A 16,110-nucleotide genomic window follows, 5' to 3' on the forward strand; every position below is an offset into this window, starting at 1 on the left:
TAAACCATGTTAATCATGTGTCATTTTAAAGGCACTTATTAGTGTCAACCCCTCCACTGACTTTCATTATGGTGTAACCTATGCACTCAGAATTTTCTAACTGTCTTAACTAATTTAGAACACTATTGAACTAGAGGATCCGCCTCTTGATGTGCTGAGTGTGTCTCTTTAAATCTTGTGGGTGGGTGTAACTCTTTCTTTCTTTTTTTCCCTTCTCTCTCGCCCGTTCTCTCTCCCTATATATATATATATATATATATTTCTGTCTGCGGTAGCTGTCGCGTTTTGTGAAATAATCATCATTGCTAAAGCTTATAGTAAAGAACGCATGGCTGCCAATCGGGTACTCGTTTACGGAGGAAGAGGCGCACTAGGTAGCAAAATTGTTCAGCACTTCAAATCTAAAGGATGGGTGAGTAGCGTGCTATAGTTTTTTTATTTTTATAAAGAATACAAATACGAAATAGTGTGCGCTGTTGCTTGCCACGGTGTCTATTTGCAATAACCACATGTTAAGTAGATGCTATGGTAAGATGCAAGGAAAAGGAAATTCATCCATATGAAAGTGTCTTCATTTAACATTGAACGATGCCAGCCCAGAACTTTCAGAAAAAATATCATCACTTGCATTTTGAATAAATAGCCTACTTTGCAGGATAATTCGATGCCATCATCCTATTTTCAATTGCTTCTTTCTTTTCCAACAATAGTGGGTAGCCAGCATCGATATCGTTGCCAATGAGGAGGCAAACGCGAACGTGCTGGTGAAGTTATCCGAGTCATTTACCGAGCAAGCGGGGCAGGTAGGAGGAACGCGCTTTCACCTGCTCCCTCTGTGATGTTGACAGTTTTGGCTTAGTGAATGATCCGGTATCAAGGGAAACGATCATTGACTTTCCATTTGCCAAACGCTGGATAATTACCGTAATTTCTATGCCACGATCGGAAACTGTACTCAATTGTTATGCTATTGCATAGGCCTATAGGGGTCTATTCTATTCATTGCCATTTTGAATGTGTCTTTTTAAAATGCTAGGTTAAATTGATTTCTTCGTTGTGGCAGCTGGATGTCAACAAATTGTAAACACAGGAAGTGGTGACATTTCAAATTATAAAATATATATTCAAATCAAATGTTATATTAGCAAAACAGAGTCTTACCCTTTCTAATAAGACTGTTTTCTTCTTTGCTGCAGGTGACAGCAGATGTGGCACAGTTGCTAGGGGACCAGAAAGTAGATGCCATCTTGTGTGTGGCAGGCGGATGGGCAGGAGGAAATTGCAGCTCAAAAGGTCAGAGTTCAACAGCATTTCCCTGAGATATCATCAGTTAATTTTGAACACACACTGATATGAATAGTTTAAAACCAATTTCCCCTTAGGCGGAATTCTCAACGGGGATGTTTGTTTGTGCCATTGTATAGTGTTCTATTTAGTCATATGGTCCTTCATTGTTACCATGTTGCTCCTCAAACAAAATGTTCTCTTGTGTATGTATGTTTTAGACTTGTACAAAAACACAGACATGATGTGGAAGCAGAGTGTGTGGACCTCTACCATCTCTAGCCACCTGGCTGCTGTTCACCTGAAGCAAGGGGGACTGCTGACTCTGGCTGGGGCTAAAGCATCACTGGGTGGCACTAGTGGTAAGATGCCACATACCTCTACTGGTATTCTATTCTTCTGGTGTTCTAAAATATTCGACTGGTATTGTAATTTATTCTATTATGCATTCTATTTTTTCTTGTAATGTTGTCATGCTGGCCCTGTTAGATTGTGCCTCTGTTCTGACCACCGTTTCCCCCCCGACTTTGATGTCCGAGGGACTTTGGCATACATCTACTGTCGTCACGATTTAAGCAGCCAAAACAAATAGCAGCTTGTGTCATCAAGCACTTTGTGAAACCTGCAACCCGTGGGTACAAATAAGCCTATGACGTAGGAACTAAAATATGAGTAGCATGTTTAATATGATCTACATAGTGATATTTCACCACGCCGGATAAATTATGAGGAGAGAAATTGTTCCTACTATGTTTTTTTTCACACAATGCTGTCTGATATTTTAGACCCTGTGTGCATGTGAAGGTACCTATAGGACCAAGCACCCATGCCATTCCCTGTGTGGTGTGTTACCCATATGATAACCCTGACAACAATACAACTCCTGACACTAGGGCACCTAAAATCCCCGATTGGCAGTCGCTACCGAGCTCCCGCTCTCATTGGCTGTCAGATTGGGGAGGAGAATGAGTCAGCAGAATTTGGGCCTCTTCACATGTGGACATGGTTAGCGTGTGCTGTGCTGTTCTCTTATTGCAATGTAGCATCTAGTGCTAATCTAGACAAAGGCCAGGAAATTGCAGAGATTTCCCTGAGGGGGGTTGGTTTATTTTGACAGTGGTATGTCTAATATTATTTGGGGATGTTCCTATCGTTTAACTCATCTGTATGCCAGTATTTATTTGTATTAAAAAAGGTTCTACAGTATTTCCCCTCAGGTAATGCTCAGAGCTGCCTTTAGGTGAAGTGTGTGAGTTTTAGAAATACGTCTTTAAAACTACTTTTCATTTTATAATGTAGGTAAAGCATTTCCCCCATGCCTTATCAAACATTGATTGCCTTAGGCCTATTGAAAATACAAATGCTCTGTACTATTGACAAAAAAAAACAAGACAGACAGTAGTGCTTAAAGATTGCATGTGTTTAGGGGTTATCTGTGCTTATATTTAAACTTTTATTTTAGCTTTAATACTTTACCAGCTACTCATGAGTCTGATTTACTGAGTTCTCAATATTGATATACTGCCTTTGGGCAGTTTGGGTTCCAGTGGTGTCTTAGTCTTACAAAGCCAGACTCAGACGAAGAGTGAGCTACATTATAAACATTCCATTGTGGACTAAAAGATTATGGGTTGATATGGGGTTAGTTAACCATGTCAGCACCCTATGACCCTTATCCTTCACCCTAGATTGAAAAGAGAGGTTGAACTGTCAAATAACATTGATTTAACTTTGGGTGACTCAGCACGCAAGTCTGTTAATCCTCTTTGGGGTAATAGATTCTTAGCACACTTCCTATGAACCATCCTAATGCAATTTGGAGCACATCTATGCAATCAAATAAGACAGTCTCCCCCCACCGAAAGACTATGTGTTCCATTTCAAATATGTTCCAGTTCATTTTAGTAGTACAGTATCTAGAGAGAGAAAAACCATTTTAAGGAAGAGCTAACTCTCCACCCCTTTCTCCCATTGGTCCATTCTTCAAATGTAGCTGTGGCATGCATCCACTGTTTTATGAGGGTGGGGAGAGCATATTACATTCTTCAAAGAAGTGTTTCTAAGTGGAAAATGCTGCGTATTGTTTCCAGATGCTACAAACATTGAAGGGAAGTCAAAAGCATGCTTGTGGAACAAGCAGTCATCTCTCAATACAACTGTAATGGGCAAAGTCTGGGATCCAAAAGCACCTGGAATATTTGTCCATAGTATATGAACAGGAAATGTGTTGTGAATGTATGTTACATAATAGTATATTTTGAGCTCACCAGCTGAGGAAACTATGTTTTTAATATCACATATAGTACCAAAAGTTTGGACACATCTCATTCCAGGGTTTTCTTTATTTTTACATTTGTTTCTACATTGTAGAATAATAGTGAAGACATCAACTATGAAATAACACACATGGAATCATGTACTAACCTAAAAAGTGTTAAACAAATCAACATATATTTGAGATTCTTCAAGTTAGCTGCCTTCATGACAGCTTTGCACACTTGGAATTCTCTCAACCAGCTTCACCAGGAATGTTTTTCCAGCAGTCTTGAAGGAGTTCCCACATCCTGAGCACTTGTTGGCTGCTTTTCCTTCACTCTGCGGTCTAATTCATCCCAAACCATCTCAATTGGGTTGAGGTCGGGTGGTTGTGGAGGCCAGGTCATCTAATGCAGCATTCCATCACTCTCCTTCATGGTCAAATAGCCCTTACACAGCCTGGAGGGGTGTTGGGTCATTGTCCTGTTGAAAAACAAATGATAGTTCCATGAAGCGCAAACCAGATGTGCTGGCCTATCACTGCAGAATGCTGTGGTAGACATGCTGGTTAAGTGTGCCTTGAATTTTAAATAAATCACTGGCCGTGTCACCAGCAAAGCACCCTCACACCATCACACTTCCTCCTCCATGCTTCACGGTGGGAACCACACATGCAGAGAACATCCGTTCACTTATACTGAACCTCACAAAGACTCTGCGGTTAGAACCAAAAAGGACAGATTTCCACCGGTCTAATGTCCATTGCTTGTGTTTCTTGGTCCAAGTAAGTCTCTTCTTTTTTGTGTCCTTTAGGAGTGGTTTCTTTGCATTTGACCACGAAGGCCTGATTCATCCCGTCTCCTCTGAGCAGTTGATGTTGAGATGTGTCTGTTACTTGAACTCTGTGAAGCATTTATTTGGGCTGCAAATTATGAGGCTGATAACTCTAATGAACTTATCCTCTGCAGCAGAGGTAACTCTGGGGTTTCCTTTCCTGTGGCAGATTGACTTACATTCATGTCTTAAAGTAATGATACTCTGTCATTTCTCTTTGCTTATTTGAGCTGTTCTTGTCATAATATGGACTTGGTCTTTTACCAAATAGGGCTATCTTCTGTATACAACCCCTACCTTGTCACAACACAACTGATTGGCTCAAACGCATTAAGAAAGAAATTCCACAAATGAACTTTTAACAAGGCACACTGTTAATTGAAATGCATTCCAGGTGACTACCTCATTAAGCTAGTTGAGAGAATACCAAGTGTGTGCAAAGCTGTCAAGAAAGCAAAGGATGGCACTTTGAAGAATCTCAAATACAAAAGTATTTTGATTTGTTTAAACCTTTTTTGGTTGCTACATGATTCCATATATGTTCTTTCATAGTTCTGATGTCTTCCCTATTCTACAATGTAGAAAATAGTACAAATAAAGAAAAACCCTGTAATGAGTAGGTTTGTCCAAACGTTTGACTGGTACTGTGTATTACTTTGTAACACTTATTGTGTATATTTCATGTCCCTTGTTATAATGGTGAGATTTATTGGTGTTTTTTCTCTGCTTATCTGATATGGCTGTTTGTATAAATGACAACTCACCTATCCAACCATCTCTCCTATATCACCCTCCCTCTCTTCATCCCTCTCTCTCTCTCCTCAGGCATGGTGGGCTATGGCATGGCCAAGGCAGCAGTCCACCAGCTCTGTCAGAGTCTAGCTGGAGAAGACAGTGGGATGCCCCCTGGAGGTGTGGCTGTAGCCATACTACCGTGAGTCATCTGATCGCCTGCCAAGTTTATTTACTAATTAGGAATAGGAAAACCCTGCCCTCATTAGAAAGTCGTTGGGAGTTTAATTTATTTGCAGAAACCGAGGTCAAAGGGTAAATAAGGAAAATAAGGAAATTGTTTATTTCATCACAGTTGTAGGTGTAGTTGGCCTCAATGTCTGGGAGGATCAAAAAGGGTTGCCTGTCCTAAAGGAAGAAGACTCGCTCAGTCGCTCTTGTATTCACCTCATGAGCAGCTATCTGTTTACACAGTTTCATTGATTAACTGATGCATGTAAAGCACTTTTTTTGCAATGTCACGATGAGAAGCCCGTATCTGAGTTTTATTGTCAATATTCTCAGGGCTCTGTTATGGTACATTCCAATTACATGAGGTTGGGCTGAGGCCACCTGCCAGGCTACTAATAGCTGTCACATATGGTTAGCATTACCCCTATGACTTGCAGTTCTTCTGCACTACCAATACGTATAGGATGAGGGTTGCTATGCTCACTGCAACTGTGCACATTGAATAGACCGTAGACTGCAACTGTGCACACACACAAGAAAGACTGTAGACTGCAACTGTGCACATTCAAACATGCAACTAATACAACAGATATCTAAAATCATATTTCAACGTGTGTAAATGTTTATGTAGCAATTCTCTTGCTCATCTCAAAATATAACAGTGAAATCAAAGAGGTTGTTGGATGCTTGCTGGCCGTAAATAAATCAACAGAGATATCATCTCTACGCTTTAGCTCTGCTTATGCGTTTTAATATGAGGACAAGGGGCTTACATGGGGCTGTTACATTCAGTCCAGGGCCAGATCCTCAGGCCTCGGGTCAGTTCCTGCCACTGCCAGATCACTGTCATGTGACTTGATTACACAGGGTAACCTTGGATACGCCGATGAACAGGAAGTTCATGCCCGATGCAGACTTTGGTTCCTGGACACCGCTGGAGTACATTTCAGAGTGAGTGTGATGTGGCGGATGATGGGTTGTTTACGTTACTGTTTGTTTTATCTGATATTTAGTTGATCTCAAACTTAGAAATGAAATGTACAGTATATTTATGCTTTAAGGCCATCATTCGATGTATTCCAGGGTTAAGAACATGCATCTCTTGATCAGTATATGACTATAATTCTAGACAATCTTTTTATTTTGAAGGGAATTGGTGTATACCAATATTTCGCCAGAAGATGGCAATGCTGGAAAATAGCCTACTCAAATATATTGTTAAAATCAACACCTTCCAAAAGATATGTAGAGCCAAATGTCTGGTTTGAATAATACTGTTATGTGATTTTAAAAAATATGGATTTGATTGACATATCAATTAACTAATTATCTCCAATCTTAAATTACTTGGATACTTTTGGCTTCGATTACTTACATATCCTCTTTTCAGGACTTGCCCAAATGTGTTGTATATGCAATGTTAACGATATACTGTAATTAACATACACCAACATAAATGACATAAATCTATTCTAAGCTAGCGTATGGAGCCCCTAAAGTTTGTGTCCCTCTATTCAAGTAACCTTAGACACAGACCGCTGAGTCTCCAGTCTCTCCTCTGTACCATGGTAGAGATTAGATGGGATTTTTTATAATCCCAGAATAGTTGGATGTCATTAACCCTGCAGATTAACAGTAGAAACAGATGAGGGTCAGGAAGTATAAATAGAAGCAATGGGAGAGGGCAATTCAATTAACCCTTTGATACAGTCTCTGCTGCTTCTCAAATGTCCGCTTGATGGACTGGAGTATGAATGTTGACTGACGTGTGAATAGGCCAGTGTTGTAGTACTCGAGTCCAGGACTCAGGCTTGACTCGGACTCAAGTCACAATTTTTTTTCTGACTCAACCAGTGATGACTCGGACTGTACTCCCTGTTCTCTCATGAATGTATGGCCAGGTACGACTTGGACTCAGACTTGACTATTGGTGACATTGTTGTCAGAAACAGCTGGTGCTCACTGTTTATTATCTACGCATAGTCACTTTACCCTTACCGACATGGGCATATTACCTCAATTACCTCGACTAACCTGTATCCCTGCACATTGACTCGGTACCGGTACCCTCTGTATACAGTACCTTCGGAAAGTATTCAGACCCCTTGACTTTTTCCACATTTTGTTACATTACAGCCTTATTCGAAATGGATTAAAAAATATATATTCTCAGTAATCTGCACACAATAGCCCATAGCTCTCCAGATAGGCACCGGAAGAAATGGCAGCAGTTTTACAGACGCCCAACCAATTGTGCTATTATGTGGGGGGTTTCACGTTATTTGTAACTTATTTTGTACATTAGGTTTCTGCAACCGTATTTTACATCAGAAAAGAGCTTCTGGATATCAGGACAGCGATCACTCACCTCGGATTATACAAAGAATTTTTCAACAACAAGCAAGATTCACATGATATTCTCCAAACACCTGGCAGGGCCAACTTCCCAGTTATTTGCAAGAGGAAGCGATGCTGGTACAGAGGACAAAGAGCCGGATGCCTCGTCAGGACCCGCAGAAAGCGAGTAGGAAAGCTGCCGTTACCGTCAATATTACTCGCCAACATGCAGTCATTGGACAATAAATTAGACGAGGTACGACGACAAATATCCTACCAACGGGACATCAAAAACTGTAATATCCTATGTTTCACCGAATTGTGGCTGAATGACGACATGGATATTCAGCTAGCGGGATATATGCTGCACCGGCAGGATAGAACAGCACACTCCGGTAAGACGAGGGGGGCGGTCTGTGCATATTTGTAAACAACTGCTGGTGCACGAAATTTAAGGAAGTCTCTAGATTTTGCTCGCCTGAAGTAGAGTATATTGTGATAAATTGCAGGCCACACTACTTACCTAAAGAGTTCTCAGCTATACTTTTCGTGGCTGTTTATTTACCACCACAAACAGATGCTGGCACTCAGTCAGCTGTATAAGGAAATAAGAAAACAGGAAACCACTCGCCCAGAGGCAGCGCTCCTAGTGGCTGGAGACTTTAATGCAGGGAAACTTAAATCAGTTCTACCAAATCTCTATCAACATGTTAAATGTGCAACTAGAGGGAAAACAATTCTAGATCACCTGTACTCAACACACAGAGATGCATACAAAGCTCTCCCTCGCCCTCCATTTCGTAAATCCGACCACAACTCTATCCTCCTGATTCCTGCTTACAAGCAAAAATTAAAGCAGGATGCACCAGTGACTCGGTCTATAAAAAAGTGGTCAGATGAAGCAGATGAATAAACTACAGGACTGTTTTGCTTTCACAAACTGGAACATGTTCCGGGATTCTTCCAATGACATTGAGGAATACACCACATCAGTCACTGGCTTTATCAATAAGTGCATCGAGGATGTTGTCCCCACAGTGACTGTATGTACATACCCCAACCAGAAGCCATGGATTACAGGCAACATTCGCACTGAGCTAAAGGGCAGAGCTGCCGCTTTCAAGGTGCGGGACTCTAACCCGGAAGCATACAAGAAATCCCGCTATGCCCTGCGAAGAACAATCAAACAGGAAAAGCGTCAATACAGGGCAAAGATTGAATCATACTACACCAGCTCCGACGCTCGTCTGATGTGGCAGGGCTTGCAAACTATTACAGACTACAAAGTGAAGCACAGCCGCGAGCTGCCCAGTGACACGAGCCTACCAGACGAGCTAAATCACTTCTATGCTTGCTTCGAGGCAAGCAACACTGAAGCATGCATGAGAGCACCAGCTGTTCCGGACTACTGTGTGATCACGCTCTCCGTAGCCTTGAGTAAGACCTTCAAACAGGTCAACATCCCCAAGGCTGCGGGGCCAGAAGGATTACCAGGACATGTGCTCCGGGCAGGTGTCTTCACTGACATTTTCAACATGTCCCTGATTGAGTCTGTAATACCAACATGTTTCAAGCAGACCACCATAGTCCCTGTACCCAAGAACTCCAAGGCAACCTGCCTAAATGACTACAGACCCGTAGCACTCACGTCCGTAGCCATGAAGTGCTTTGAAAGGTCAGTAATGGCTCACATAAACACCATTATCCCAGAAACCCTAGACCCACTCCAATTTGCATACCGCCCAAACAGATCCACAGATGATGCAATCTCAATTGCATTCTACACTGCCCTTTCCCACCTGGACAAAAGGAACACCTATGTGAGAATGCTATTCATTGACTACAGCTCAGCATTCAACACCATAGTACCCTCAAAGCTCATCACTAAGCTAAGGAACCTGGGACTAAACACCTCCCTCTACAACTGGATCCTGGACTTCCTGACGGACCACCCCCAGGTGGTGAGGGTAGGTTGCAACACATCTGCCACGCTGATCCTCAACACTGGAGCTCCCCAGGGGTGCGTGCTCACTCCCCTCCTGTACTCCCTGTTCACCCATGACTGCACGGCCAGGCACAACTCCAACACTATCATTAAGTTTGCAGATGACACAACAGTGGTAGGCCTGATCACCGACAACGACGAGACAGCCTATAGGGAGCAGGTCAGAGACCTGGCCGGGTGGTGCCAGAATAACAACCTATCAATTCAATTCAATTCAAGGGCTTTATTGGCATGGGAAACGTGTTAAGATTGCCAAAGCAAGTGAGGTAGATAATATATGAAGTGAATATATAAATCTATCCCTCAACGTAACCAAGACTAAGGAGATGATTGTGGACTACAGGAAAGGGAGCACCAAGCATGCCCCCATTCTCATCAACGGGGCTGTAGTGGAGCAGGTTGCGAGCCTCAAGTTCCTTGGTGTCCACATAAACAACCAACTAGAATGGTCTAAACACACCAAGACAGTCGTGAAGAGGGCACAACAAAGCCTATTCCACCTCAGGAAACAAAAAGATTTGGCATGGGTCCTGAGATCCTCAAAAGGCTCTACAGCTGCAACATCGAGAGCATCCTGACCGGTTGCATCACTGCCAGGTACGGCAATAGCTCGGCCTCCGACCGCAAGGCACTTGAGGGTAGTGCGTACGGCTCAGTACATCACTGGGGCAAAGCTTCCTGCCATCCAGGACCTCTACACCCGGCGATGTCAGAGGAAGGCCCTAAAAATTGTCAAAGACCCCGGCCACCCCAGTCATAGACTGTTGTCTCTACTACCAAATTGCAAGCGGTACCGGAGTGCCAAGTCTTGGACAAAAAGGTTTCTCAACAGTTTTTACCCCCAAGCCATAAGACTCCTGAACAGGTAACCAAATGGTTACCCGGACTATTTGCATTGTGTGCCCCCCCCCCAAGCCATGAGGTCTTAGGAATTGTCCGTAGAGCTCTGAGATACGATTGTGTCGAGGCACAGATCTGGGAAGGGTACCAAAAAATGTCTGCAGCATTGAAGGTCCCCAAGCACACAGTGGTCTAACCTTTTTCCATTTAAGAATGATGGAGAACCACCAAGACTCTTACTAGAGCTGGCCGCCCGGCAAAACTGAGCAATCATTGGAGAAGGGCCTTTGTCAGGGAGGTGACTAAGAACCTGATGTTCACTCTGACAGAGCTCTAGAGTTCCTCTGTGGAGGTGGGAGAACCTTCCAGAAGGACAACCATCTCTGCAGCACTCCACCAATCAGGCCTTAATGGTAGAGTGGCAAGATGGAAGCCACTCCTCAGTAAAATACACATGACAGCCCACTTGCAGTTTGCCAAAAGGCACCTAAAGACTCTCAGACTATGAGAAACAAAATCCTCTGGTCTGATGAAATCAAGATTGAACTCTTTGGCCTGAATGCCAAGCGTCACGTCTGGTGGAAACCTGGCACCATCCCTACGGTGAAGCATGGTGGTGGCACCATCATGCTGTGGGGATGTTGTTCAGTGGCAGGGACTTGGAGACTAGTCAGGATCAAGGCAAAGATGAACGGAGCAAAATACAGAAAGATCCTTGATGGAAACCTGCTCCAGAGCGCTCAGGACCTCAGACTGGGATGAAGGTTCACCTTCCAACAGGACAATGACACTAAGCACACAGCCAAGGCGATGCAGGAGTGGCTTGGGGACAAGTCTCTGAATGTCCTTCAGTGGCCCAGCCAGAGCCCAGATATCTCTGGAGAGACCTGAAAATAGCTGTGCAGCAACACTCCCCATCCAACCTGGCAGAGCATCAGGAGATTTGCAGAGCAGAATGAGAGCCACTCCCCAAATACAGGTGTGCCAAGCTTGTAGCGTCATACCCAAGAAGACTCAAGGCTGTAATCGCACCCAAAGGTGCTTCAACAAAGTACTGAGTAAAGGGTCTGAATACTTATGTAAATGTCAGGTTTTAGCAACATTTTCTAAAAACCTGTTTATGCTTTGTCATTATGGGGTATTGTGTGTTGATTGAGGTAGAAAAAAATTCTTTAATACATTTTCGAATAAGGCTGTAACGTAACAAAATGTGGAAAAAGTCAAGGGGTCTGAATACTTTCCGAATGCACTGTATAGGCTTGTTATTGTTATTTCATTACGTTTTTTTCATACTTTTAATTTATGTTTTATTTTAAAAAATATATATATATATTTTAAGAGCTTGTGAGTAAGCATTTCACCTGCTATATTCACGGCATGTGACATAAAATGTAATTTTCTTGAAAGTCTCTCTCCATTGCATAATTCAACATGCTAGCTACAACAGCACATGTTGAATAGCTACTGTAGCTCCTAGCCTTACCAATGTTCAATACAGTGGGTCTCACTTTTAGCACTAACAAGGAACTTGTGACTCAAGTATAAAGACTGACTAGGACTCTTCCTCGAACACAAGGGACTTAGGACTCAACTCGGACTCGAGGTTTAGTGACTTGACTACATCACTGGAATAGGCTAGCTCATGAACATTTGTTGTTGAAATAGGTAATTGGCTAACAGGATAACTCAAATCACACTAAGAGGCACAGAGATATACTGTATCTACAGTTCCAGTCAAAAGTTTGGACACACCTACTCATTCAAGGGTTTTTCTTCATTGTTATATTTTCTACATTGTAGAATAATATTGAAGACATCAAAACTATGAAATGACACATGGAATCATGTAGTAACCAAAAAAGTGTTAGATTTGTTTAAATATATTTGTGATTCTTCAAATTAGCCACCCTTTGCCTTCATGACAGCTTTGCACACTCTTGGCATTCTCTCAACCAGCTTCACCTGGAATGCTTTTCCAACAGTCTTGAAGGAGTTCCCACATATGCTCAGCACTTGTCGGCTGCTTTCCATCACTGCGGTCCAACTCATCCCAAACCATCTCAACCGGGTTAAGGTTGGGTGATTGTGGAGGCCAGGTCATCTGATGCAGCACTCCATTACTCTCCTTATTGGTCAAATAGCCCTTACACAGCCTATAGGTGTGTTGGGTCATTGTCCTGTTGAAAAACAAATGATAGTCCCACTAACCGCAAACCAGATGGAATGGTGTATTGCCTCAGAATGCTGTGATAGCCATGCTGGTTAAGTGTGCTTTGAATTCTAAATAAATCACCAGCAAAGCACCATCACACCACCTCCTCCATGCTTCACAGTGGGAACCACACTTGCGGAGATCATCCGTTCACCTACTCTGCGTCTCACAAAGACACGGCTGTTGGAGTGAAAAATCTCATGTGGACTCATCAGACCAAATGACAGATTTCCACCAGTCTAATGTCCATTGCTTGTGTTTCTTGGCCCAAGCAAGTCTCTTCTTATTGGTGTCCTTTAGTAGTGGTTTCTTTGCAGCAATTTGACCACAAAGGCCTGATTCACGCAGTCTCCTCTCAACAGTTGATGGTGAGATGTGTCTGTTACTTAAACTCGGTAAAGCATTTGTTTGAGCTGCAATCTGGTAACTCTAATGAACTTATCCTCTGCAGCAGAGGTAACTCTGGGTCTTCCTTTCCTGTGGAGTCCCCATGAGAGCCAGTTTCATCAAAGCACATTGTTTTTTTCGACTGCACTTGAAGAAACTTTCAAAGTTCATGAAATGTTCCACATTGACTGACCTTCATGTCTTAAAAGTAACGATGGACTGCCGTTTCTCTTTGCTTGTTTGAGCTATTCTTTCCATAATATGGACTTGGTCTTTTACCAAATCTTCTGGATACCAACCCTACCTTGTCACAACACAACTAATTGGCTCAAACGCATTAAGAAGGATAGAAATTAGACAATTTAACGTTTAACAAGGCACACCTGTTAATTGAAATGCATTCCAGGCGACTACCTCATGATGCTGGTTAATAGAATGCCAAGAGTGTGCAAAGCTGTCATCAAGGTGAAGAGTGGCTACTTTGAGGAATCTCAAGTATAAAATACATATTGTTTTGTTTAACACTTTTTCTTTTATATAGTTAAACATTTGTCAACACTATCTCCATAGTCTCATCATCTTACTTTTCTTATTTTCTCAGTCTTATTTTTCTGTCTTCCAGAACGTTCTTCAATTGGGCCACTGGTGCAGATCGTCCAGCATCGGGCAGTCTGATGCAGCTCACTACTGTGGGAGGCAAGACACAGACACTACCCACGCAATAGAGGAGAGGGAGGGAGAGAGAGACAATGAGAGAGCGGGAGGGAGGGCTAGTTGAGCGGGATGGTTGGGAGAGATGGTGATGGAGCAGGTCGGGAGGGTTAAAATGAGTCACAGGGAGAGAGGGAGGGAGGGCTAGTTGAGCGGGATGGTTGGGAGAGATGGTGATAGGGTGGGTCGGGAGGGTTAAAATGAGTCACAGGGAGAAAGAGGTGATGAATGCTTGGTTGAAGATGTTCCCTCTAAGAACTATTATCTCATAACAAATTGTTTGTATTTTTGTGTCTTTTGATGTGGTTTTATTCCTCGGTCTCAATTTGAATAAAACTCCATATGAATCATAATCTGATTTAATAATATGTGAGAGACAATCAAGATACTACAACATCACCTTAACCTTGGTACTTTAAACAGTGGAAATCTAATCTGCTGAAAACAATCATAGAAAAGCAACACATTTGGGGGATTATGGATTTGTAGCAGTTTCACCATTGCCAAAATCCTGATTTAATCCCTGCCCACCCCTACCCCCAAATAATATATTTCATTGAATTTAACTGGTTATAATTAGACTTATTTGCCTTCCATTAAATACATACCATTTTGAATGGGGTTGGAGACCAGTTACAGTAAATCCTTCACCTGCTTTGTTTGACTTGTTCTAGCGCATGGTCATTTCCAGTGACATGCTATAGCCTTCACCACCAGGTGGTGCCCCTGGATAACAACTCACCTCACCAGTCAAATGATCCGTTGTGTGCCTAAGGGAATATGAGTGCGTTTAGACATGCAGCCCAATTCTGATCTTTTGCCCAATTATGGGCAAAAGAGCTGATCTGATTGGTCAAAATACCAAGTAATAGAAAAAGATCAGAAGTGGGCTGCCTGTATAAATGTGTTGGTCAAAATACCAAGTAATAGAAAAAGATCAGAAGTGGGCTGCCTGTATAAATGTGTTAGTCACAAAACTAACTATAAAGTAATGTTAACACATACAACATGAGTGGATTTGGCCGAAAACAGAAGTCAATAAAGAAAAGGCAACATACAATAAATGGGCTCCACTGAAAGTCTGAGATTTATTGATTGATTTTATATGCCAGTTGAAAGAAATACATACACACAGTATAAAAATGTGACTGGAATATCACAAAGTCAGAGACTGATTTCCATTACGCTTCATAAAAATAAAAAAAGAAGTTCATTATAGATTCAAGTTTCTTGGTTTCATTTCATATTATAACCCCAGGCTGCTGATGAAACGACTGATCAGTGAATATCCTTACTAAGAACAACTGAGTGCACAAAACATTAGGAACACCTTCCCAATATTGACTTGCAACCAACCCCCTTTTGCCATAAGAACAGCCTCAATTTGTGAGGGCATGAATTCTACAAGGTGTCGAAAGCGTTCCACAGGGATGCTAGCCAATGTTGACTCCAGTGCTTCCCATAGTTGTGTCAAGTTGGCTGGATGTCCTTTGGGTGGTGAACCATTATTGATACACACAGGAACATGTTGAGCGTGAAAAGCCCAGCAGCGTTGCAGTTCTTGACACACTAAAACCATTGCGCTTTGCACCTACTACCACACCCCGTTCAAATGACTTTTGTCTTGCCCATTCACCCTCTGAATGGCCCACATACACATTCCACATTCATGTCTCAAGGCTTTAAAATCGTTCTTAAACCTGTCTCCTCCCCTTCATCTACACCAAAGTGGATTTAACAAGCGACATCAATAATGGATCTTATCTTTCACCTGGATTCACCTGGTCAGTCTATGAAAATATCAGGTGTTTCTAATGTTTTGTACACTCAGTGTATGACAGAACACAACGGCTGGCCCCCATAGGCCTACCACACATTACACAGAGCAATAGCATCGGTAGCATTATGAGAAGATAGTCCGTGTCGCTATCATGTTCAAGGAGCTATCACCGGCAGGTATCTTCGATCAGCTGAAGCGCTTTCTGTGATAAACAATGGTTCCATGTATTCCCATGGGCAATCACTCTATAGCACTACAACATCATGGGAACTAATGTATGCTGCCGGGACGTGTTGAATGTGCCTGGGGGCCCTCACACAATACGCCTAGATGAATTGCCCCGCCACCCTGCGTAAGTACATATCAGAGGGACTGAACACCACCTCCTTGTTCTCTTCAGGGTTGTGATTTATTATGTGTGTGTCATCACCAGGGCCCAAGCCTTATAACTGCAGCTCCTGCAGCTCACTATGAGAAACAGCAGCGTTTTAGCCTAAGGCC

At 42.5% G+C, this 16,110-nt stretch overlaps 1 protein-coding gene across 1 annotated transcript; it reads left to right on the forward strand.

The window, feature by feature from the left end:
• Positions 1 to 201: 201 nt before the first annotated feature.
• LOC109905290 (dihydropteridine reductase) lies at positions 202 to 14,897 on the forward strand. The gene is made up of 7 exons (XM_020502575.2): positions 202 to 412; positions 711 to 803; positions 1,197 to 1,293; positions 1,506 to 1,646; positions 5,200 to 5,308; positions 6,205 to 6,288; positions 13,741 to 14,897. Exons 1-7 carry the CDS (start codon positions 329 to 331, stop codon positions 13,841 to 13,843), a joined length of 711 nt encoding a protein of 236 aa, XP_020358164.1. The 5' UTR covers positions 202 to 328; the 3' UTR covers positions 13,844 to 14,897.
• The last annotated feature ends 1,213 nt before the right edge of the window (positions 14,898 to 16,110 follow it).

Source organism: Oncorhynchus kisutch, linkage group LG15, assembly GCF_002021735.2.
Source record: "Oncorhynchus kisutch isolate 150728-3 linkage group LG15, Okis_V2, whole genome shotgun sequence".
NCBI classification, from domain to species: Eukaryota; Metazoa; Chordata; class Actinopteri; order Salmoniformes; family Salmonidae; genus Oncorhynchus; species Oncorhynchus kisutch.